Source organism: Marmota monax, unplaced genomic scaffold (genome assembly GCF_021218885.2).
Source record: "Marmota monax isolate L192 unplaced genomic scaffold, Marmota_monax_Labrador192_F-V1.1 WCK01_AAM20220418_F8-fsc00131, whole genome shotgun sequence".
Classification (NCBI taxonomy): Eukaryota; Metazoa; Chordata; class Mammalia; order Rodentia; family Sciuridae; genus Marmota; species Marmota monax.
The window spans coordinates 4,825,060-4,851,737 of NW_026693141.1; the positions used below are offsets into that span (position 1 = coordinate 4,825,060).

At 36.4% G+C, this 26,678-nt stretch overlaps 1 protein-coding gene across 15 annotated transcripts in view; it reads right to left on the reverse strand.

Moving 5' to 3' along the window:
• Nrf1 (nuclear respiratory factor 1) overlaps positions 1 to 26,678 on the reverse strand; it is a 139,771-nt gene that overhangs the window by 87,997 nt on the left and 25,096 nt on the right. For 12 of the 15 annotated variants that reach the window (XM_046455060.2, XM_058582849.1, XM_058582844.1 and 9 more), the window contains 2 exons: positions 1,688 to 1,850; positions 70 to 301 (listed from right to left, as the gene is read on the reverse strand). In XM_046455060.2, coding sequence (XP_046311016.1) covers positions 70 to 292 — 223 coding nt within the window. In that variant the 5' untranslated portion in view covers positions 293 to 301; positions 1,688 to 1,850. The remainder of the gene's footprint in view (positions 1 to 69; positions 302 to 1,687; positions 1,851 to 26,678) is intronic. The other 3 variants (XM_058582841.1, XM_058582842.1, XM_058582840.1) reach the window with 3 other exon arrangements.

The window sequence follows — 26,678 nt, forward strand, 5'->3', positions numbered from 1 at the left end:
AATCTTTCAGATAAGAATGGTACCACAAGCAAAGGAAAAAAAAAAAAAAAAACCCAGTCCAAATATTACCTGCAGCAGCCAGATGGGCTGTAACCTCATCAGCCGCTGTTGAGTTGAGAATATCTGAATCATCATAAGAGGTGTCCTCAGGAGAAGAAGGGGAGTCTTCATCAGCACTTAGCATACTGTGTTCAGTGTAAGTAGCCACGTGGACCTGTTGTACTTGTTGGGCCACTGCATGGGCTTCTATGGTAGCCATGTGTTCAGTTTGAGTCACTCCGTGTTCCTCCATGAAGATCTACTGCCAGAATAAAAGAAAAACAAAACAAAAAAACAGAATTCAGTGTGTAATGTAGCACGATTCCTAAACTAAGAAAAAGATTGACACTTTCTCCAAGAACAAAAGGACTTTGACAAGCCTGATTTTACTACTTACCTCATCACACCAAGCCACGGGAAACAGAAAGCACTATTCAAATATAACATAAAAATGGAGGGGGTCTGGGGCTGTGGTAAAGTGCTTGCCTTGAATATGTGAGGCACTGGGTTCGATCCTCGGCACCACATAACAATAAATAGATACTGTGTGTTTATCTACAACTAAATAAATATTTTTTTTTTAATGGAGGGACGTTTTCCTTATGTGAAACCATTTTGATGGAAATTCACTATGATAATTTTATATCTCATGTCACAACTAACAAATATTCTTGACACAAATAACAAAAAGACTTTAGAACACAACAAAAATTGCCAGGCATGATAGTACCTGCCTGTCATCCCAGCTGTTCAGGAGGCTGAGGCAGGAGGATCACAAGTTCGAGGCCACCATGAACAACTTAGTGAAATCTTGTCTCAAAATAAAAATAAAAAGGGCCAGGGATATAACTCAGTGACAGAGCATTTGCCTAACACATGCAAGGTCCTAGGGACCTGTCCCTAGTAATGCAAAACACAAAACAAAACAAAATATCCCAGTGACTAGCATTTGACATTATGGACAAAAAAACTGTAAATAAGTGAAATACTTAACATTTTCTTTGTATTTCAAAGAAAATGGGAGTTAACCCCCTCATACAATTATTCAAATTGACTTCTCTGCTTACAAAGCTACATTTCTTGTAAACCCTAAACTGAAGCAGTAAATTATAATGCAGTGAAGTTTGCTCTCCTGCTGTACTTACAATCTCCTTTCCCTTTCTAGTTCATTATTCTTGAAAAAAAAAATGAGCACAAGATATATGTATATAGATTTAAAATTAAAATGTGCATATTATATATATTGTTTACCTTTCTCATATTAAAATATATCTGGACATTTTAACACATTAAAACTATATAGAGGGACTGGGGTTGTGGCTCGTGGTAGAACACTTTCCTAATACATGTGAGACACGCAAATAAATAAATAAATACATAAACGAATAAATAAATAAAAATAAATTTTGAAAAATCACTATATAGATCTACCTTATTGTTTTTAAAAAGCTACAGAATACGTCATTGTATGATGTGCTGTAATTTATGTAACCAATCACCTACTGATGAAGCAAGGCTGCTTCCAAAATTTTGATGTTATAAACATCAGCATCGTGAATTCTTGCATATAATATTTTGTATATTGGTCCCTGAAAAATTTTAAAATAGAACTACCGTACAATTCAGCAATTCCACTTCTGGTACTTACCCAGAAGAATTGGAAGCAGGGTCTCAAAGAGAGATTTGTATACCCATGTTCATATTCATAGCAGCATTATTCACAATAGCCAAAAGGTAGAAGCTACCCAAGTGTCCATCAACGGGTGATTGGGAAACAAAATGTGGTACATACATACCACATATTATTCAGCCTTAAAAAGGAAAAAAAATGCAAATTAGGAATAAAGGGGAACTTCCTCAACTTGTTAAAAGACATCTACAAAAAACCTACAGCTACCATTATATTTAATGGTGAGAAACTAGAAGCTTTTCCACTAAAGTCAGAAAAAAATAAGGATGTCTCCTCTCAATACTTCCAACATTGTCCTAGAAATGCTAGTTAATGCAATAAGACAATACATAAACAAACAGTACCGTGATTGGGAAGGAAGAAACAAAACCGTTTCTGTTAATGGATGGCATATTTTTCTATGTAAAAAATTTAAGACAATCAACAAAAATCTGGAACTAATAATAATTATAGCAAGGTTGCAAGATACAAAATGAACATTCAAAAGTCAATGTTTTCCTATACAGCAGCAATGAACAAATGGAATTTGAAGTTAAAACATGATATTATTTATATTAACACCCACAAAAAATGAAATCCTAAGGTATGAATCTAACAAAATAGGTACTAAATCTATACAGGGAAAATTATAAAACTCTGATGAAAGAAATCAACTAAATAAATAGATATTCCATATTGATGGATAGGAAGACTCAATACTATCAATTATCAGGAGTAACAAATGAATTATGGGTCTCTGAACTGCCCAAAGACAGAGGCAACATGTCTCTTGAGACAAGGGAATTTCTCAGTGCAAAGGTCCTGATAGAAAACTGCCCAGTTGTTTAGTGATGCCCTGTTCAAAGGGAAATTCTTTGCTAGTCAAGGAGTTTTATTATTTCAAAACTTTGGGTTCAAATGTCTGCTGCCTGGAAGTAGAGTTCTAATGGGGCTGCGTTTACCCTCAGCTTCAGTGTTGTTTATCTTATAATTTTTTTTTAAGTTGTAGATAGACTCAATACCTGTATTTTAGTTGTTTTTATTTTTACGTGGTGCCAGGGATGGATCCCAGTGCCTTGTGCACGCTAGGCAAGTGCTCAACCACAGCCCCTGGTTTTGTTTATCTTGAAGCAGCTTTCTCACAATAAATCCTTCTGAAGTTTAAACCTATATAGTAAACGTGCAAGCTTGCTTGTGGTCAGTCTTCCTCCACCAGAAGCAGGCTGGACCGCAAAGCCCTAGCTTTTTCTTTACTTTTGTGTCTGTCTGTTTTTTTCCTAATCCCCTTATCAACCAGTTTGGTTACCCGTAAATAAACTGTTGCTCAGGATGTGACAATCAACATGTCAGTTCTTTCAACTTCATCTCTAAATTCAACATAATCCCAAACAAAATCTTAGCAAGCTATTGTGGATATCAACAAACTGTTAAAATTTATACTGAGAGGCTAGCTAGGCATGGTGGCACACACCTGTAATCTCCGTGATTTGAGAGGCTGAGGCAGGAGGATCACAAATTCTCAGCAATTTAGTGAGGCTCTAAGCAACTTAACGAGACCCTATCTCAAAAAGGCTGGGGACATAGCTTAGTGGTACAGTACCCCTGGGTTCAATATTCACCTCCGCCCCCCCCCGCCCCACCCCGCCCCGGGCTGCCACCAACACACACACACATACAAATGTTTATCGGAGAGGCTGGAGACCCAGAATAGCCAACAGAATACTGAAGAACAAGAAAGTAAGAGGATTGACACCATCTGACTTTAAGAACAGAAATCAGGACAGTATGGTACTGGCAAAAGAACAATTAGTTCAATGGAACAAAAACAGAGAGCCTAGAAATAGACATGCATAAATACAGTCAACTGATTTTTTAAAAAATATATTTTTTAGTTGTTGATGGACTTTTTTTATTTATTAAATTCAGTGCTGAGAATTGAACCTAGAGCCTCACATATGCTAGATATGTACTCTACCACTGAGCTACAACCCAAGTCCCAGTCAGCTGATTTTTTTCATAGGGGGGGCAAAGCCAATATGAAGTTTCAACAAAGTTAGTCTTTTCAATGAATGGGTGCTAGAACACATATACATTCACATCAAAAAACGAATCAAGACACAGACCTTATTCTAATTAATTATTTAAGATGGAGTCTTGTCCAGGCTGCCTTGAACTTCTAGGTGCAAGGAATCCCCTGCTTCAGCCTCTTGAGTAGCTGGGACTATAGACACCAACCACTGTGCCCAACCAGATCTTCTATTCTTCACAAAAATAAGCTCAAAATGGATCATGTACCTAAGTATAAAACGACTAGATGATAATATGGAAAAAAAATCTAGATAACTTATGGCAATGACTTCTTAAATACAATGCCAAAGTCAGGATACATAAAAGAAAGAATTGAGAAACTGGACTTCAAAACAATAAAAACTTTTACTCTAGACAGGCACAGTGACGTTATGCCTGTAATCCCAGTGACTCAGGAGGCTGAGGCATGAGGACTGAAAGTTCAAAGTCATTCTCAGCAACTTAGTGAGACCCTATCTCAAAATAAAAAATAAAAAGGGCTGGGGATGTGACTCGGTGGTTAAGTGCTCCTGTATGCAATCCCTGGTACCAAAAACAAAACAGAACATAAAACCAGAAAAATAAAAAAAAATTTATTCTGTGTAAGACACTGTCAAAAGAATGAGAAGGCAAGCTCATAGGTTAGAGAAAAATATGTGTAAAAAGACATATCTAATAAAGGACTGTTATCCAAAATAAACAAAGAATTCTTACAACTCAACAATAGTAAAATAACCAATCTGAAGAGAGATCTCAAAGAAGGTATACAAGTGATAAATAAGCATAGAAAAAAATTTTCAACATCATATGTCAATAGGGAATTGGATATTAAAACAAGATACCACTACATGCCTATTAGAATAGGTACAATCCAAATCACTAGCAACACTAAATGCTATCCAGAATGTGGATCAAGAATTGTCACTCATTGCTGGGTACAGTCATTTTCAAAGACAGTTTGGCATTTCTTACAAAACTGAATACACTCTTACTATACGATCCAGCAATTATAGTTCTTGGTATTACCCAAAGGAATTGAAAACTTAAATCTGCACATTGAAAACAAAAATCTGCACATTGATGTTTACAGCAGTTTTATCTGCAATTGCCAAAACCTGGAAGCAACACAATGTCCTTCAGTAAATGAACAGATAGAAAAATGTTGTTGATCCAAACTATGAAATTATTATTTGGCACTAAAAAGAAATTAACTATCAGGCCATAGAAAAACCTTAAATTAACATTACCAGGTAAAAGGAGTCAATCTGAAAGGATTATATAACACATGATTTTAACTATATGACCTTCTAGAAAGGGTAAATTATGCAGACAGTAAAAGGTTCAGTGATTTCCAGGTATTAAGGGGAATAGAGGGATGAATAGGCAAAGCACAGAGGATTTTGAAGGCAGTAAAACTACACTGTATGACAACATGGTAGTAGATACATATCATTATACATTTGTTCAAACCCATAGAACATACAACACCAATGTAAACACCTAATGTATACTTCTGGAATTTGGTGACAATGATGTGTAAATCCAGGCTCATCGACCAGGACAAATGCACCTCTCTGGTGCAGTAAGTTGATAGAGGGGAAAGCCATGAATGTATGAGGGCAAGGATTATAAAAGAAATCTTTGTATCTTCCATTCAATTTTGCTGTAAACTTGAACTACTGAAACAAACAAAAAAAAGTAGTCTATTTGAAACTAATTTTTTTAAAAAAGGAAATTCTGACACATTGCTACAACCTGGATGAGATTTGAGGAAAAGGCATTTTGCTCAGTGAAATAAGCCAGTGGCAAAAATAAATACTATATAATTTCATTTACATGAGGTAGTTAGAGTAGTAAAAATCACAGTTAAGCAAAGTGGAAATGTAGTTGCCAGAGGCTGAGGGGAAGAGGAAATGAGGAGGTGCTTCATGGGTTCAAAATTTCAGTTCTGTAAGATGAAAAGAGTTCTGGAGCTTGGATGCACAATATGATTTTACCACAACTTGAAATTTCAAAATCCTTATACAAGTTTCACTTCTATACAAAGAATGAGATTAATATCAGAACAGAATTAAAAAACTAGCCCTTTATTTTCTTTATTTAAAAATTGTACACACTATTTGATAATTGTTTTTAAGAATAAATTCTTGAACTGGTGATGTGGCTCAGTGGTATAGCGCTTGCCTGACATGAGGCCCTGGGTTTGATGCCCACAACCACAAAAACAAAACCAAACAAAAAGAATAAATTCTTGAAGATATAATTGCTTGGTCAAAGGACATATACTTTAAATTTTGACCCACCCATATTGAAAAGTTGAGTATACAACCTTATGTGTATAAACCCACACAAAAATGTGAAATTTGACTATTGTGATAACATACATCACTGCATATCTAGAACTTACCAAAAGAAATTGCAACCATATAGATACAGACATATGACTTTTATGGCTACATCTAAAAGGAACATAATAATCTATTTAAATTCTTGTCACTTTTACTCTGCTCTATTATAAGTCTCATTTTCCATCTTTGGGGACTTCTAAAATCCTTTGTTCCTCTGAGTAATCACTTTAAGTTTCATCCTGCTGTCTTTCTTCTTCAGGTCAACTGTTTGCATGCAGATGACCAGATTCTTATTTTTTGTTCTTGATTCTGTTTTAATTCTTGCACTATTCACAAATCTTTCTGCTTTTTTAATTGCCTTTTTTTAAAAAAGCTCTCATACCATTCTACACATATGACAATTCATCCTTCTAACATAGTAATTATTAACTTTGGAACTATTTAATTATCTCAAGGAGTATGCTGTATTTCAATATAAAGTTCACTATAATTACAAAATAAAACAACCACAGGGTTCCACAAATCCAAAAAGATTAGCAAGCACTCAGCTATCACACCGATCCCCTTCTCACTCTTCCTTTCCTGTTGAGGTCATCTCCCCCCGCCATCACACCCTCCTTTTTCCAAATGAAGCTTTTCAAGAGGAACATGGCAAAATAATATTTATTTAATAGAGAAATAAAAGGAAGAAAAACAGGGTAAAATGTTAACATTTGGAAAATCTGGGTAAGGAGACTACAACAATTATTTGTATCATATTTGGAACATTTCTAAAAGTCTGACATTATGGACTATTAAAATCTTTTTTTTAAAGAGATATACTTGATAAGCTGCCCCAAGATTTCATCCATATCTTGTATTTGGTGCAAGTTTCAGAAAATCGAAGGGAATATGTCCTTGCCCCCAGATTTGTACTTATCTAAAACGTAATTGAACACACTAAGTCACACAGTTAAACACAATATATGAGAAGAAAATACCAATAAAGTGCTATTTTTCCATCCATTTCTCTGTTCTCCTAATCTAAGAGACAAATTGCATAGGGCATTTTAGAATTCTGGGTACTTCAAAATTGTTTTCAAATGATTTGGGATTAGATGGCATCAAACTGCTTTTCAAAGGGATTTGTACGCTATATGCTTGGCATAATGGATTTCAATTCTTTGCTCCCAAATGCAGTTCACGGTATAAATCAATAGGGCTGTCTGCTGCACAGGCTTGTCACTTCTGCCTAGTGCCCCATCTCTTTCCACCTCCCTCCCTCATCCTAGTCTTCAGTCTCTCTAACCATTTGTATTCTACACACTCTAAAATGCAAAGGCAAGGGTGTTCTAGTTTCTTTGAACCAGAGTGAGATATCTGTAAATGTTGCTTTCAATGTTTTCATAAATTAAACAGGTTGTCTAAAGCCAGATATGACTGACATACACATATTACATGAGATCATTAGACTCCATCCAGTTAAGTCAATTTTAGTGAAGCAATTTAGCTTTCATTCATGAGCAATCAGATTCTCTGGCTAGCAAAACTGATGGGAATTGCTAAAAGGCTGAAATATATTAGATAATGTGAATTTGTAAAAACCAGGGTCTGGGGTTGTGGCTCAGCAGTAGAACACTTACCTAGCATGTGCGAGGCCTTGGTTTCAATCCTCAGCACCACATAAAAATAGATAAATAAAATAAAGGTATTGTGTCCAACTAAAAAATAAAATATTAAAATAAAATTAAAAAAAAAAAACCAGCATAGACTATTGCCCAGATATATAGAACACCTGGACAAGTTACTTAATAACCTCTAAGCTTCAATTCTGTCATTTTTTAAGTGGAAAAAAAAAATGACAGTACCTATCCTCAAAAAGATGAGGTGAGGATTAAATGAGATGATCCAGATAAAAGTCAGGAACACAGTGCCTGGCACACAAGTACTCAACATTAATTATGATGATGCCAGAATCCATGTGACTTTATAACTCTATTCTTCCTGACTCATGTCCTTGGCTAGTCTCCTAAGCATCAGGCCTCAATTTTTCATCTTTAAATTAGACACCCATCTCTGAGGATGGTTTTCTTGATTGTATTCAAAAGATTTGCACCCTAAAGCCCTATATTATATTAACTCCAGCAACTGAAATACTGTTCTCCTAGACACAAAATAAAGAAACTACAAGAAACCAATACTCCTAGTATAATTTTGTGATAACTCACAAAATGGAGAGGATCATGGCTGGGGTGTGGCTCAGTGGCACAGTGCTTGCCTAGCATGTACAAGGCTCTGGGTTAGATCCCCCAACACTGACCCCCGGTGCCACCCCCACCTCTATTCCCACCCCCCAAAAAAGAGAGGCTTGGATGGACCTGTCAATGATTCTTCTGAACCAATGTGAAAAGATGAAAATAGTGGTAATATATATGGATTCAAATAAAAGGGTATAACCAGTTTATTAAAACTTCTTCCTAAGCCTGAGGTATAATCACCTGGGGTACAATATGTGCTTCATCTAAAGGTCCGAGTAGAGATGAGTATCTACTTTTGCCCTTCTAAGCCAGGTAGGGTAAGACTGAAGATAATGGAGGAGAGTGCAGAAAAAGACTTCTTCATCCAGCAAATCCTGGTACTTGTGGTCAATAATATCTAGGGAACTGCTGGAGTCTGGAGACATGTTCAAGGGAGCTAAATTTAGTCTAATCCACACATAATGGATAACATTATGTGTAGAGTATTTTTAAAAAATCAAAGTGCAAAGAACAGGTTAGGAAATCTAATCAAAGTATAATTAAATGTAAAAGAAAGCATTAGTCTAATCGATAGTATTATCATATCAAAAGAAAAACTGTAAGAACTGCCTAAGGGAAAAATCTCAGACCAAGCAATGTGCCTACCCAGGAAAACCCAGAGAGGCTCAATTTACATTCTTGGACACATCTAGAATTCAAACTATCACTAAGACAGAAATTACACTCAACAGAACAAAAAAGCCTGAAGCCAACCCTAGAATTTGCTTCTTGTAGGACATAGAGTAATGGATCAAACCTCACACCACAGCAGAAAAAAAGTAAACTGCACAAAAAAGTCAGTTGAAAACAGAAGTTGAAATATGGCTTAATTCTGAGTAGAAATTGAGTTTAAGACTAGAAGAATCTACTTGAGCAGGAATATTCTCTTTCACAGTGTAATATCTGAATTGTTGAAGGGGAAAAAAAAAAACACACAACCAAACCAACCTCCTATATGACTAGGCACTACCAAAAAAAAAAAAAAAAGAAAGAAAGAAAGAAAAAGAAAAGTCACAGTCATATGTGTAGTTATTGTTTTCCATTTCCAAACTCCAAGTATGGACCAAAATACAATTAAGTGTGATACCAAACAATGTAAAAGTTAATGACATAAAAGCGAAAATAAGGCTGACAGAAATCAGGAGGTAGGGGCAGAAAGGTGGAGCAATGGTCAGGAGTATTAGTGTCTTTTACTTCATAGTAAAGGAGGCCGCAGATCCTATCATAACAGGAAAATTTAATTTACAATGTAACTATCAAAAATAGAAGGAATGGGGCTGGGGTTGTGGCTCAGTGGTAGAGCATTTGCCTAGCATGTGTGAAGCACTGGGTTCAATTCTCAGTACCACATATAAACAAACAAATAAAAAAGGTCCATCAATAACTAATAAAAATTTAAAAAAATAGAAGAAAATACTGTAAAGTAATCATTACATTTCATAGAAGGAAGTCAATAATGCCCAAGTGTGATAAATCAAGAAAAAATAGTATAGATGTTTTAGAGTTATGGAGGTATTACTGTTTGATAACCCTACTAAACAAAATAGTTAAAACTATAAACAAAATGTTAAAGTAACTGCCACTGTAATAGGGACTGCGGGTAGGAAGAGTGTGGCAAAAGACCATTGACTTTTATAATCTTCTATCTGATCTTTTATCATATGAATTATGACTTTTAACAAATGATTTTTTTTATTTTTAAATTTTTTTTTTTAGTTGTAGGTGGACAATACCCTTATTTTATTTTTATTTGGTGCTGAGGATCAAACCCATGCCTCACACATGCTAAGTGAGCACTCTATCTCTGAGCCACAACCCCAGTCCCTTAACAAAATGATCTTTAAAAACAAATAAATATTGCTTTCTAAACTGATCCTTTTGAAAATTAAAATCCAATGATATGCTAGGAAAACTGTCACTAGAAAAATCAAACCCTTCTCATGCTAAGAACCAAGAGAACAGCCCCATTAGAGTTTAGAAATTGCCTTATCTTGAATAAGACTAATTTAACTTGGAGTATCTGAAACTAAAAGAATTTTATATGACTGTAATCACAACATTTTTCATACTAATGTTGATTAAATTTGTAAACAGTCATTAACAATGACCATCTGGTCGATAATGATGCTTTTACAGAACAAGATTTACCATACAATTTCATGACGACTTGAGGATGAGTGGATGGTTTTATTAAAACAATATTGTGCCAGGCATGGTGGCACATGCCTGTAATGCCAGCAACTCAGGAAGCTGAGGCAGGAGGATCATGAGTTAAAACCCAGGCTCAGCAAATTAGTGAGGCCCTAAGCAACTGAGCAAGACCCTGTCTTTAATAAAATATTTTTAAAGGGCTAGGGATATGGCTTGGTAGTTAAGTGCCCTGGGTTCAATCCCTGGTACCAAAAACAACAAAACATTGTAAGCTCATTGAAGGCACTGTTGGGTCCACAGGTCTCTTAAAGTATGTCATAATTTGTCCCTTAATAAAAGATTGGGAGGTGACTGGTTGCACTTTAATTACTAAAGCTAAACCCAGAAAATTACAGTTTCTCTATACATATTTAATTTTATTATAGATATAATTTTGTTAATTATATATAATCGATGTGTGTATGTATGTGTATCCCATTTCCAAGACTTCTAACAGTTGTCCTTTAATATTCATGAAGGGGCTGGGGTTGTAGCTCAGTGGTAGAACACTTGCCTTGCACGTATGAGGAACTGGATTCGACCCTCAGCACCACATAAAAATAAATAAAATAAAGGTATTGTGTCCTTCTACAACTATATTTTTAAAAATTTCATGAAGGATTGGTTCCAGGACTCTGCATGGACACCAAAATATATGATTTCAAGTCCCTTATATGACATATGAATCATTTGCATAGGACTTATACACATCCTCCCATATATATATTTTAAATCATCAAGATTACTTATAATATTTAACATAATGCAAATGATATGCAAAGTATTGTTAGACTGTATTGTTTAAAGAATGATGATAAGGGAAAAAAGTATGCATATGTTCAGTACAGGTACATTTTTTTTCCTGAATATTTTTGATCCATTGTTGGTTGAATCCATGGAAGTGGAACTCTTGGAAGCAGAAGGCCAACTACACTTGTTCTGAGTGGCTCTATACCCAGCTGGGGGATGGATCAGTTAAGGAAGTTTTCCAGACTTGCCAACCAGCTTCCTTCTTAAAATTTTGCACAAGGAGATTGGAAGAGGAGAGAAGGTATTTCATTGATGTTTTCATTCACATCAGTATTGCTCCAATAATAGAGGACACTGTATCCCCCAACTCCAGCTGTGTCCTTCCTTTTGTCCCTGGTGGCTGAGCACCAGCCGGAAGGCATCCCACCCAGAGGTCAGACTGTCAGCCTTGTCCCCTCTGAGCTCCTTAGGTTCTTCTCTTTTTGTTCCCCTACCCCTAGGGGTGGCAGCTGTTTCCTGTATGGATTATCTCAGTGTATACTTTATTCTTCTTTCAGTCTTCCAACACCTGGAATTAAATTTTCTGAAATACCCTCATACGTTTTCTAGGCACTGCTTGATACAAAGGAAAGAAATTATGTATCTTCATCAGAAATTACTCCTAGAACACTGCTAAACAACAATCTGGGCTTCTTATGCTCTCAATAAAGAAGTGAGTCTAAGCCCAATTTTAGAAGACCACCGTTAGGGCTTCTGTTTCCAGAAACTGTTTCTGTTTCCATACACTGATGAAGGATAGTACAAAATCAGTTTCAAATCGTTAAAAAATTAAAGAGTATAAAATCACTCACAAAGAGAGAAACGGGTAAGAAGTGAGAAGAGGGTACAGACGGAAAAGGAAGGAGATACAATCATTTATCCAAAAATTTCAAACATTTATGGATAAACATAAAACCCTTAAAACTTATAGACTGTTTATTTCTGGAATTTTCTTTTTTATATTTTCAGACCATAACTAAAACCATGGAAAATAAAACTGTGGATAAGCGGCAGGTAGTATATGTAGGTCTATGTATATGTACTGAAAATAAGGCATGGATGCTGACTATAATTTCCAGCACAGGCTAGAAGTGATTTAATTATTATTATACAAGGGACCCATTGTGTATAAGGGTCCATTCCATCTCAATCCCGATCCTCACTGCTATAGCAGGATGGTTAAGAAGAGACTCTAGAGTCACAATACAGAATTTGAATCTCTGCTTTGCCACTTATTGGCACCTTTTCACTGGGCTTCTGTGACTTAGTTAAAATGGGGAGAATACATTAATCAAATGAGCTACTATTTGTAACAGGGCTTAAAATGGGACATGCAACACAGTGAGTGCTGTATAAGTATAGCTTATCAGAACAGTATTTCACATACAAAGACAGGTAAAGTATAGAAATGCCAAAAGTTACATGATTTTTTTTTTTAATACTGGAAGAAAAAAATGCTTACAGATCACACAAGGAGTTTTGACTACACAAAGATGTCTATCAGAGAACAGTTCTTAATCTTTTCTGAATCATAGACCCTTTTGAGGATGAGTAAAAGCTACACAGCTTTTCCCTAGAAAAATACATATACATAATGAAAAGCTCTTTAACTCAAATGACATACAGACCATTTCATGATAGTATTGTTATAACAAATATGAAACACTAGAGGGTGCCACAACCAAAGCAAAAAATGTAAAGACAGCATAAGGTATTTAAGGTTGCCTCACATTCATCAACTGGAACAAATAAAAAAGTTAAGTGAATCTACTTCACCAAATGCTTTAAAATGCCAACTTACAGTTTCTAGATTAGCAACACCCAACAGAACTTTCTGCAATGATGGAAATGTTCTAAATTGGCACTGTTCAAAACAGTAGACACTGACTACACTGAAATATAACTACTGTGACTAAAGAATTACATTTTTAATTCTATTTAATTTTAAATCTAATTAATTTACATGTGGCTTGTGGCTACTACCGTACTCTGGGAAGTTCTATATTCTGTTTTTGTTTTAAAATGATTTCTAATCACAGACTACTACATATGGTTGTTACTAGGAATTTCTAAAAGAAGGGGTTCATCGAATAATTCTCACCAATCTGTCTTTCATAATAATTCAATATTTCAGAGATAAAGATTATCTTGCCTGCTCCCCACCTTGTAGGTGTTCACAATCAAAAATAAAGCTTTCTTCTACTCTTCACCAAATACTCTACCTACTGAATTCTCTGTTATTTAATTCAAACATATTCTTAAGCCCTTGGGTTATAAAAAGCTTTTGAAAAAAAGTGCATATTGAAAGACTGAGTCAATAAATTAAATATGTAGGCTTTGCTATTTAAAAAAAGAACAAATCCTATTATAGTGAGAGCAAACTGCCAAGGGCTAAAGGAACACTATGAAGATTGCCAGGATGTGGAGCGGGATCCTGAAAGGGAGACAAGAGTCTTCGGGCTCTGGAATGAAAGAGGGAATTGCAGGCAGAGGCAAGAACCTACAAAAGCACATGGCATGACAAAGAGGCATCAATGAACACTCAAGACTACAGATACAGGAAGAATCTGGGACCAAAGAAACCTGGCTCTCAGCTGCCTCTGCACCAGATTCTTTCTTTACACTGCAACTTGGTCTGCTAAAAACAAAGCCAACACTGACCCATCTATCAAAGATGAAAGCACGTGGAACAGCACATGGTTTATAACCCAGTGTCTGGCACAGTGCCTTGAATGCAGTAGGTACCTAATAAATGTTGGTGACTATGATAAAAAGGATTTGAAAATGCATTCCCAAACATTTAGGTGCTTATTAAGTAGCCACAAATATCAATTAAAAAGCAGGTGACTTGACAAAATTATACCTGGTGTAGAAACATGGTGGATGGAAAGTCTGGTTGTGCCCAAGCAATTGCGATTGGGTCAGAATGCAGCTGGCCTGGCTATTATTACAGAATAATCGTTTATCCACAGCTGCTCCCAAATTACCAAAAATCAAATAAGTAGTTGTCATGTGATAGCAGGATTAGAGGCTGCCTCAATTTCCATTAAGGAGAAATAACATAAATTGCCACAAATCCCGCCCCTCAGTCTGAGATCAACACAAAGGACACTTTCATTCAGACCCTGCATACTGTGAAACACAGCATTGTTGCCTGGCTGCTTCTGTGGCGGGCCTCAATTCTGCTGGTTCTGTCACTGCACAACTGACATTCAGTGAAAGCTGTTTCCTAGCTTCTGCAGAACACTTCAATGCATGATTTTTCTTTTGAGATAACTGAACTAAGGACTTACTTCTGCATCAAATTATAAAAGTATAAGTGCCAATGACACAGATCTAGGAATCTCTGCAATTCAATCTTATTCATTCAACATATCTTTACTGAATTCTTATCAGATACTCCTATTTTATTTTAGCACGAGTTTTCAACTCTCACTTTATATATTATGTTCAAAAAACACTCATTCTTAAAGAAGGGACACACACTTTTTTATGAGGGGAGGTTATTGAAAATATACAGGTGTGAGAAAACAGAAACTCAAACCACCACCATTACAAGTTAACCATTTGGTTTACATGCTTCAGGAATCCACCCACTACCCCTACTCCAGTTTCTCATACAGTTGGTTTTGTTTTGATGCTTTTAAACAAAAGACAGCTTATATTGTACAAACTGTTTATAAACATTTTTCATTTAATATGGAGTAAAATTTGCCATTAATTTAAAAATGTTTACAGAGCATTCTTTGTATTTTCCTAATTCCTTAAAGTCAGTCAATTAGATTGTTTCCAATTTTTCACTATTATAAAAAACACTGGGGCTGGGGATGTGGCTCAAGTGGTAGCATGCTTGCCTGGCATGCGCGGGGCGCTGGGTTCGATCCTCAGCACCAAATAAAAAAATTTAAAAAATAAAGATGTTGTGTCACCGAAAACTAAAAAAATTCTCTCTCTCTCTCTCTCTCTCTCTCTCTCTAAGGAAAAAGAAAAATAAAAAAAAGAAAAACACTGCTAAACACTGCTATGATAATTTTGGTATTCAATAAATATCTATTGGATACTTATTTGAATAAACAAAAGTTTTTTAGGCTAAGTTTTAAGCACATAGCCTTTTTTTTTTTTTTACCTTTAAAGGACATTAAAAATGTTAAGTAATCATACATTTATCATTCTGGACACACTCTTACTGCAGATATAGAAAGGTCATGTAGTAAGAACAATAATCCAAACATAATGTTATGTAGATAATACCTGATGTTAGAGGACAGAATAAAAAATATTAACCCATTAACCTTGACTTTATATTTAAACATATATTTAAAAGCAAAGTATGATTTGATGCTACAGTCTCAGCAGCACAAGAGGATCACTTGAGCCCAGAAGGTAGAGGCCATCCTGGGCAACACAGCAAGACCCAAAGAAAGAAAGAAGGAAAGAAAGTCAGAAAAGCTGTTAGAAGGTGGAATATAGAAAGAGGGAAGTGTTGAGGCATAAAACCCCATTTTCCAAAATGGCAAGCTAATAAACCCTACAAAAATTGATGAATTAAAAAAAAAAGCTTACCTTTTGAAATTATAAAGATAATTAACAAGTAACTTTCAAGATAATACCAAATAATGATAGATGAAGAGAGGATAGAAAAAATTAAATTATTATTTTTCACATTAAAAAAAGCCAAAAATATTGCCTAAGGTTGATAAATGAGGGAATAGAAATTTAAACACATTATTTAGCCTTATGGAAATAACCACAGAGAAGCTAAAAACAAATGATGAAACCATCTTTAAAGACTATCTCTGGACAATGGGATGGGGCTAGGAATGGAAGGAAAGAGAGACAAGAGACTTGAGGGTACTCATCTTAAACTCTCCATGGTTATTTGATTTGTCAGTGTATACAAAACCTGGCTGAAAAATCTGCAACTATTCACATTGCCTCTGCAGCCCTCTTATCTTGATAAATGGTCAGATCCAACTGGCCACAGAGCATTCCTTAACCAGATGCAGACCTAAAATCTTGGAGATCACTTATTCTGAGCTTCTCATTTTACAGATTAAATTATGATCCCAAAAGGTCAAGTTGAATTATCCAAAGTCATATTTCTAGCTGATGGCAAAACTCAAATCCATATCTCCTGCTTCCAAATCAAGTGCTCCATCTGTTCCATCAAAGACTCACCCTTTTTAATTGAAGTACAGTCTCTAAGCTTCATTTAAAAACAAAACAACAACAACAACAAAAAAACATCTATTTTTTAGTTGTAGGTGGACACAATACCTTTACTTTATTTTTATGTGGTGCTGAGGATCAAACCCAGTGCCTCACGCGTGATAGGCGAGCACTCCACCTCTGAGCCACAACCCAGCCCCTCTAAGCTTCATTTGCTTGGGCTCCCTAACTACTATCATACATTATCATGTATGTTATAAAAATGATATGCATATTGCATTGAAGTGGTTGTTCAAACTGCACCAGCAGTTACCCATTGTAGTACCTCTAACATATCTCCTGCTCCTCTCACCTTCTACACCACTGCCGTATAAGGGGATACAGCTACTTTGAGGACTGCTGCCTGCAAACTGAGAAGCCTGATAGCATGCTTCTAAGCCACAGAAATAAATGTCATTCATAAAGTTTCCAAAGAAATCCTCTGTGAGCACCCTGTCAACTGATTTCATATTCTTCTTCACAAATATTAAATGATTTCACTATGTATCCACTCTATTTCCAGTTGATGGAACAAAATGGTTTAAATTTTAAAAAAATGGTAGTTGGGGGACTGGGGCTGTGGCTCAGTGGTAGAGTGCTCACCTAGCACATATGAGGCACTGAGTTCAAGCCTCAGTACCACATATATAAATAAACAAACAAATAAATAAAATAAAGGTATTGTGTCCATCTATAACTATTTTTTTTTTAACTGATGGTAGTGGCACAAGGGGCTGACTTTTTTTTTTTTTTAAAGAGAGAGAGAGAGAATTTTAATATTTATTTTTTTAGTTTTCGGAAGACACAACATCTTTGTATGTGGTACTGAGGATCGAACCTGGGCCGCATGCATGCCAGGCGAGCGCCCTACCGCTTGAGCCACCTCCCCAGAAGGGGCTGACTTTTTAAGGAAAGGGGAATTGGGCATCCAAGTTTTTGTTTGTAATCATTATACTACTTTATAAAAATTATTTTTTGAATTTTTAAAGTGTGAAAGACACTACAGATTATTATTTATATAAATTCCGGAGCAGGGAAACACAAATTAACATGTAAAAATGGGGGCCAGGCCAATCACTGGAAATCAAGTACATATAAATGTATGAAGAGCTAATGACAAAACCCCAACATCTACTGTATTTTCCACAAATTATACACAACTTATGAATAGTACACTCACTAATCTAAAATAAACATACTGAATGTTTTAAAGCTTTCTCACACATGAGCTGAGCCTAAGGTCTGTGGGGCAACAACAGCAGCATTGCTTGACGAGGCAGTCTGAACAGCCAGCCTATCATTCATTTCTTGGTTTATTTCTCTCTTTGATCCACTGTGAAACTGAGGGCTAAAAATCCTTCTAAGTTTGGTGGTGACAATACCAATTGAGGCTTTTTAAACAATCAAATAACATATATAAAAATACACTGTAATGGAAACATGCTATAGAAACATAAGGCAATATTTTGTCTCACGGTGGAGCAAGCAAGAGAAGCAAAGGAACAAATAACTGCTGCATACATTCATGAAACCATCCATTCAGCATCAAAGTGCCAGATCTTCAGGCAGTGTAATGGTCAATTTGAATGATTGAATTAAGAGTGGCTGGAGATTAAGAGGCTTAAAGGTGTGTCTGGGAATGATTGGCATGTGGGATAGCAAAGTGGAGACCCTTCCTAAGTGTGGGTAGCAACGTCCAATAGGATGGTGGCTTGGATGGAATAAAACTTGGAACAAGGAAGCAACAGTAGATGCTAACTTCATTCTTCTTCAACAGGTTCTTGATTACTGTTGTAATCACATGAAGACATCAAAGTGGACTCAGCCAGTGATTCTCCAGAAGGCTTCTGTCTCGGACTAGGGTAACACCACTGATCCCTCTTGTTCTGAAGCTTCAGCCACTTGGACTGTGCAGCTACTAGTTCCTGCCTACAGACAGCCACTGTGGACTATCCAGCTTCTGGTCATGTAAGCCAACTTAATAAATCCTATTTTTATAATCATACTTCCTGTTGATTCTGTTCCTCTAGAAAACCCTGACTAATACATGCAGGAAGCTTCTGGTCTGATCAGAGACATACCATGTGAACTAAAGCATCAAAATGGCAGCCTGCAGGATGCAGAAAGCCCGTATACGTGTTTTGCTTGGCCTGCAATAGTTTTTGTTTGGTCACTGTTTAAATGTAAATGAATGGTCAAACATTTAAAAATTAGAAGATAATATAAAATTCCAGATTTCTGACTTTTCTCAAAAACTCAGGAAGGTTGGGAACATCAGGAAGCAATACTGTATATAAAGCTGTGCTCTGTAGACTTCTTGGATTAAAAAAATATGTGTACAGTTCTGGGAACTAGGAATAAGGCTCAACGGTAGAGTGCCTCCCTAGCATGTGTGTTTGATCCCTAGCACTGGGGTGGGTGGTGGATAAAGGAAAACAATTCTGTCATTTGTTAGCCCAAAGCCTCATATCATTTTTCCATGTTGTCTCTTCTCATCTCCCACTTGATGAGAGGCAGCCTGAGCAGTCAGTCTATCCCTGTGTACCTCACTTTCTCTATTTGTAAAATGGTGATAATATATTAATACCTTCCTTATAAGATATTAAATGAAATGAAGTAAAGCACTCAGTAGAGTGCCCTATCAATAAATGCTAACCATTATTATTTCAGCCTGGCAACAACTGACTGCAAAAGGGAGCAGACCCTGCTTGTTCCTTATCAACCAGCAAGTTCTCTTCAGGATGTTCACTCCTGGGCTGCCCTACTTATTTACAATGCCTGCCAGTCCACCCAACATCAGAGATTGCAACCCTAACAAAGACTTTGTAAGACAATGTATACGTGCTAAGGAAGATAATGGAGGGAAGAGCAAGGCTCAAAGGAGAGGTCAGGTAAATAAATCATTCAACAAAATTTATTGAGGTCCAGATTCTAGGACAGAGACACTTATGATGAGCAAGAAGGCAGAGTCCCTAACCTCAAGGAACTTAAAAAAAAGAAAAAAAAATTTTTTTTGTTTTTTTTGTTTTTTGTTTGGCAGTGCTGGGAATCAAACCCAGGGCTCACACATGCTACACAAACTACCACTGAGCTACAGGAACTTACATTCTGATAGCAGGAGCCCATAACAATAAAAATATAAAAGAATAAACAAGAATTTCAGAAAGTAGTATGTGCTATGCAGAAGGTACCACAAGACAATGTAACTCTTAGGCACATTTAATTTGCAACCTGAATAATGAAAGGCAGCCCTGTGAAGGGCTTGGGAGAAACGTTCTCCAGGCAAAAGGGACCGCTAGAGCACAGTGAAAAGGGGGAGGAAGTGGAGATGAGAAGAGACAACATGGAAAAATGATGTAAGGCTTTGGGAAGAATTTGGATTTAATACTGATCAGAAAAGATCTCTGGAGGAGCCATGTTAGAGGTGCTGCTGAGGTTTGGCAGCATTCTGAGTAGAGAAAACAGTGCCACACAGGAGCACAAAAAGCAACATCTGGCGGGGGTAGGTGGGTGTTGGATGGTGGAGGCTTATGTGCTCTGTAAAGTAATATGTAGTTCCTCCTATAGTTCAGTGGTACCCAATATTATGAAGATCTCTTCTTAATGACACAAAAAGAACAAAAGAAAGTAAAAACAAAAAAAAACCCTTGTAGTGCAGGAAAGATTTCAAGACTGCTTGTAATAGGTGGATGCAGTGGTACCAGCCTATAATTCCAGTCAGTTGGGAGGCTAAGGCAGAAGGATCGCAAGTTCAAGGCCAGCCTCAGCAACTCATGTTAAAAGGAAAATAGGACTAGGTTTGTGGCTTTGTGATTAAGCATTCCTAGGTTAAGCATCCCCACCCCCTGCCAAAAAAAAGAAAAAAGACTGCTTGTAACCTTACAAGACAGTTGTACTTATTAAAAACAATAATGAGAAGAGTATATTACAAATAACTTGAAACTTAGTAAGCAGTACTTTTGAGACAGCACCACCTATTCCACCTATAAACAACCACAGGTCACAAAAGCCCTCTGAATAACTCCCAGCCACCTTCATGGTTACATGATGGAAACATTGCTAAGGATGAATGGCTGCCTTGAGTTTTGCAAACATTCCAACTGTGTGAAGAATGGTTTAGGAAGGATTGAGGCTACAGGCAGTCAAACTAGTCAGGTGACTTAACTCAGTAGTCCATGAAGAAGACTACTAGGGGCCTGAAAGAGCACAATGGAAACTGAAAGCTCCAGTGAAATGTTTATTTGGGTGGTGAAAACCCCCAAGGACTTGGTGAACTGGATGTGAACAGCAAGGAAAGGTTATGTTCAGCATGACTCCTACCTTCTGGCTTTGGTTCATTAACCAGGCTACAAACAAGAAAAGTGCAGATTTGCATTGGAAGATAGTACCTGATGGTCCTTTACAGGAGCTGCCCACTCATCAACAGAAGTGGGTAATGAAAGCAGAGAACACGAAAAAAATTTACCAGAATAATGTGTAAAGTGTGACAATAACAAAAGCAAGGAAACTTGGGGAATATTCAAAGGGATATATCGAAGGCAAGAGTATGATAAAATGGAGATGTCAAAAGGAAAGATGAGAAGCAGGAAACGGTGTCCTGAAGCTAAAAGGGAGAGGTCAACAAGATCAAATGCAGTGAAAGAAGAAAAAGAATTGAAATAATGACTTGCCAAGAAGTTCATTCATTCACTCAACACATACATGAGAGTCATCTACTGTGTGTCAAACATTGATGCAGTGAACAAAAATCAACCCTGACTTCTTGTATTTTATATCTGCCAGGTGGGAAATAAACTACAAACACACCAACAATAGTCTTTTTAGGAGCAATAAGTGCCAAGGGAAAATATAATGAAGCTGTATTAGGGAGATAGGGCAGGGAAGGGTACTAGTCAGAGAATGCCTTTCTGACAAGCCATCTAAACTCAAATCTGCAGGAAGTAAGGGAGACAGCATGAAATACTAGGGCAAAGTGTTCTTGCAGGCAGCAAGAACATCACATGCCAAGACACTGAGGCAGGAGTGCACTTAAAGTGACAGAGGAACAGCAAAATGGGTCTTGTGCCTGAAGGCACTAAGCTTGAGAGGAGTAGCAGGTGAGGTCAGAGACATTACCTGGAGTCAGGCTTGTAGGACCTTGAGGGTCACTTAAAACTGTTGCATTTTACCCAGAATGAGATGGAAAGGCTTCAGAAAGTTTTGAGCAGGGGAGAGATATGATCTGATTTACATTTTTAAAGGGTTACTTAGGGTGGTAGATAAAAACAGACTAAGAGAGGGTGGAGAGTGGAAGCAGACACAAATTATAAAGCTACTGAAAGATGAGTGTGGCATGGACCATGGAATAGTAGTAGAAGTGGTAAAAACCACTGATATTTTGCATGTTTGGAAGATAGAGATGCCAAGATTTCCTGATGATTTGAATGAAAGGCAGAATGAAAAAGAGGAGTCAAGAATGACTCAAAGAGTTTTTGATTTGAGCAACTGGATGAATATCTATCATTTTCCCAAGACAGTAATGACTATCAGAAAAACAGCTTAGATGCCGACTAGATGACTATATCTAAATGGAAATGCTGAGCAGAATGTGAATTGGCGGCTTATTTTTGTTTTGTTTTTCCTAGCTACTTTCATGCCCTGTTTTAAAGAACACAATTAAGAATTAAACTTGTGTTAGGCGCAGTGGTGCATGACTATAATCACTAGCTTTGGAAGCTGAGGCAGGATTGCGACAGCAAGGTGCTAAGCAACTCAGTAAAACCCTGTCTTTAAATAAATAAAATACAATGTAGGACTGGAGATGTGGCTCAGTGATTGAGTGCCCCTGAGTTCAATCCCTGGTACCACCCACCCACCCCCCCCAAAAAAAGAATTATACTTATATTTTGAAAAATGTTAAGTTCAACTTTATCTAGGATCATTAGTTTTTCAAATCACTTATAGAACTATCATTGTTGCCAGACACAGTAGTGCATGCTTATAAAACCCAGTGACTCTGGAGGGTGAGGCAGGAAGAGTACAAATTTGAATCCAGGTTCAGCAACTTAGACCCTGTCTCAAAAAATAAGGTCTGTGGATGCAGCTTGGTGGTAAGGCACTGGGTTCAATGCCCAGTACCAGGATGCAGGGGGCACTGTTAACTTTTTTTATGGTAACAACACTAGATCACAATTACATATTTTATTTGTTTGCTATTTTCTTTAAGGATGTCAAGCCAGTCCACCAAAACAAGGTAGCTACACAAATGCTGGAGAGATTAAAGAATGTGCTCTGCAAATTACTATAAAAATATTCCCCCTCCCTCCATCCTTTTCTGGGGCAGGGGAGGAGGGATACTAGAGATTGAACCCAGGGGTGCTTTACCACTGGCCATATCCTTAGCCCTTTCTAATGTTTATTTTGACACAGGGTTTCACTAAGTTGCTGAGGCTGGTTTCAAATTTGTAATCCTCCCGACTCAGCCTCCAGAGTTGCTGGGATTACAGGTATACACCACTGTGCCTGGTGTTCCCTTCCTTCTTTATAAGAGATAACTGTATTGTAAGCAGAAGGGGGAAAATGCCAGAACTTGGAGTTAACAATGTCTGCTTTTGATTTCTCACTATAGATTTTTTTTTTTTTTTTTTTTTGGTACTGGGTATTGAATCCAGGGCCTTGTGTGTACAAGGCAAGCACTCTACCAACTGAGCTATATCCCCGGCCCTTGATTTCTCATTATAAACGCTTGGGAAAATACATAAACTCTGAGCTCGTTTCATCTATGAAACTGAGAATGATAATGCCTGTCTTACAGGGTAGTAATAGTAGTAACAGCTTACAGTTATTGAGCCCTTACTATGTGCTAGGCACTTATTCTAAGTACTTTTACATATACAATCTCATGTAATATTTGCAACTCTGTGAGGTATTATGATGGTGACACACGACATGACAGTGAGGTTAAATAACTGTTTTAGGGAACACTGGAAGTGAATGGCAGAAAAAATTTTAAGCTTTAGCAATTTGGTGCATGGTGCTTTATATTTTAAGATATTTTCACATTTTATTTTTCAAAGTTGGTATAGCACAGAATTAGACTAAACAATGTGAAATTACTTTTTGCAGGTCCAAAATAAACATTAGCTATTTCAAATGGTTAAACCTTGACTCTTATGCTATACCACTTTAAATAAATGAAATGTGAGGGCTGGGGATATAGCTCAATGGTAGAGCGCCTGTCTAGCATGTGAAAAGCCCTGAGTTTGATTCCCAGGACTGTAAAAAATAAAAGGATAAAGGAAAGAAAAAAGTGTGAAAATGTTTAACTGTAAAGTACTATGTAATAATAAATGGAACTAGACTAAGAGGTATAAACACAATTGTGAAACTGGAAATGTTAAAGAGAACAGACATAGAGAAATCCATTCAAATTACATATCAACTGATAATCAAGTCAATCAAAAAGTTCCTTATACACCCAGCCTAGGTTTCCATCTGCAGCCTTGGTACTTTAGAGGCTTAATCGTCTGATCAGTATGGAAACAATCTCAAGCTGACATCCTTTTCCCTATGGCACTCATTACTCATCACACCAAGTATAAATTTGTTTATTTATTATCTTCTTTCTCATCCCACTGGAAAGTAGGCTCATGGTGGCAAAGATTTTTCTGTCTTATTCAGTGTTTTATCCCTATACCTAGAACTGTTCAAGGCTCACTATAAGCACTCATATTCAAGGGTTGAAGGAACAAGAAATTATAACATCCCAAACTACTTGGACAAGAAAACAAATATATGAAATACATGTGAAGACAAAGATAAATAGTACCTAAATACTTAAAAAAATTTTCTGTAGCTGTAGATGGACAAAGTGTCTTTATTTATTTTTATGTGATGCTAAGGATCAAATCCAGTGTCTCACACATGCTAGACAAGTGCTCTGCCACAGAGCTATAGCCCCAGCCCCTAAATACTTTAATGTAAATAACAAACCTTTCTAAAGGATTTAAGATATAAATGGTTCCTACCCATAACATAAACACTTCGAAAAGTATCAGACATATAAATTTGAACTGTACCCATTCAAAAAAATTAATATCTCCATATCTACTTTGTAACTCATTAAAATAAATTATTTTGAATTATTAAACAATATTAAATCTAGGATAGTGTGTGTGGGCGTGCCTGTCTTACTTTCAGATAAGGAAAGGAAGAGAAAAGTAAAAAAGCACACATTTCAAGACTGAATGAAATTTAGGAATGTAAAACTAAAACAACTTCACCAAAAATAAGGAACAACATATCCATTTTAGAATTTGTTTAACCTTTAAAAGATATCCCTAAACTCAAAGAGGCATAGATTTCTAAAATGTTACCCTAGGTTTCTAAAGAAACTAAAACTGCTTAAATCCATTTACAACACTGTATTTCCAATTCTAAAAACTGCCATAACTAAGTGTTTTATCGGTTTAGAATATGTATTTTAAAAAGTATAGAGCACTGTACAAGGGAAAGAAGATAATTATCCCATGATGATAAAAAATATTTTTTCTCACTACCATTTTCTCAATGTGATCTTTGATGAAATTCTTAAAAACAGAAGGGGAAAAAGAGGCCATCAAATATAATTTACCATATACATTTATCAGCAGCCGCTTGGGCCTGGCCACAATGGGCATCCTGCAGCTGGCTGTCAAAAAACCAAAAGCTGCTTGTCACCCACCTTCCTAGTCTCTTAGAACTAAGCTCACTTGGGTCAAAACAAATCAACTGCCTTTCTCACCAGCAGTAATATGCTAGAATAAAAGTGTCACAGATAATTCAGGCTGCCAAGATTTTGTTCTTCAGAAAAGACTTGTAACTATTAAAGGGAACATTAAATTAGAGCTATTGCCTAAAGAAAAGGGCTATCTCCATCTGTAGCTTGCCTGAGATAACATTTACTGGGGTCCTGGTATGTAGTAAAACCAGAGGAAAAGGAAGAAACCGGAAAAAGCAACATGTATCATAATATTCCCAAAGAGTGGCCATTTGAAAAACACAATGAGTATGCCCGTACCGATGCATAAGTAAAACTAGGGTTATGCTTTATAACAGATTCCCTGTATTGTGTATGACAGAATATTGGCTTTTAGTGAAGCTACAAATTATTAAAACAGAAGACGACTACAGAAGTCTTAAAGGATAAAGTTGACCTGTGCGTATTGACATAGAAAAATATCCACAATGTTAGAAAATGGAAAAACCAATGATAAAATCTACTAGAATGAGTATGGTCTTTTTTTTTTAAGTATGGATATGACCATGAACAAACAAAATAATCTAGAAAGACACACAGAAACTGTTAAGAATGCTTTTTTTTTTTTTTGTCTATGCAGAATAGAATTTTGGATTATAAAGAGGTTTTTTTGGAAAGTAATTACATACTTAGTATTTTAAAGTGAGATAGAAATCTAAGTATGTAATTACTTTCCTAATAGTAGCTATTTCCAGTTTTTGGAAAGGAAAAAAAAAAAAAAGATAAACACTTCTCTTCACCTAATAAAAAATATGAGGTGTCCAAACTCAGGGAGTCAGAGACATAGTGATCTTCAAAGTGGCCCAATGTCCTCTGGGAAACAATTTCTTTCTTTTTTTCTCTTTTTAAACAAAGTTCTTTCTTTAAATAGACTCCTCTATGGAACTTCAAAAGTATAAATAAAAGTGGAACTTCTCCTGTGAGCGGGGTATGGGGACTATGGAGAGCAATGACCATTCTTCTTCCTTACCCCCTGCAGTACTGCTGAGACTCCCTAGAAGGCCACAGAGCACATCAATTAAGTACTTCTTTGTGCAGTTGGGAAACTGGGTCCCAGCCTATTAAGACATCTGTCTTACTGATTAGCCTAAGGTCATTTTATCTTAGAAATTACAAATACATTGGGCCTTGGAGCTTTTCATATACATACAAAAAGTTTAGAGAAAACTGAAAGCACCCATGAATTGGCTCCAAAATATCAAAAGAATACTGCATAATTAAAACTAATAAACTAATAAAAACTATTAAATGTCAAAAAAATAAAGAATCATAATGGTTTTTTGAAGTTCTACATGATTCAAGCATATCACATTCCT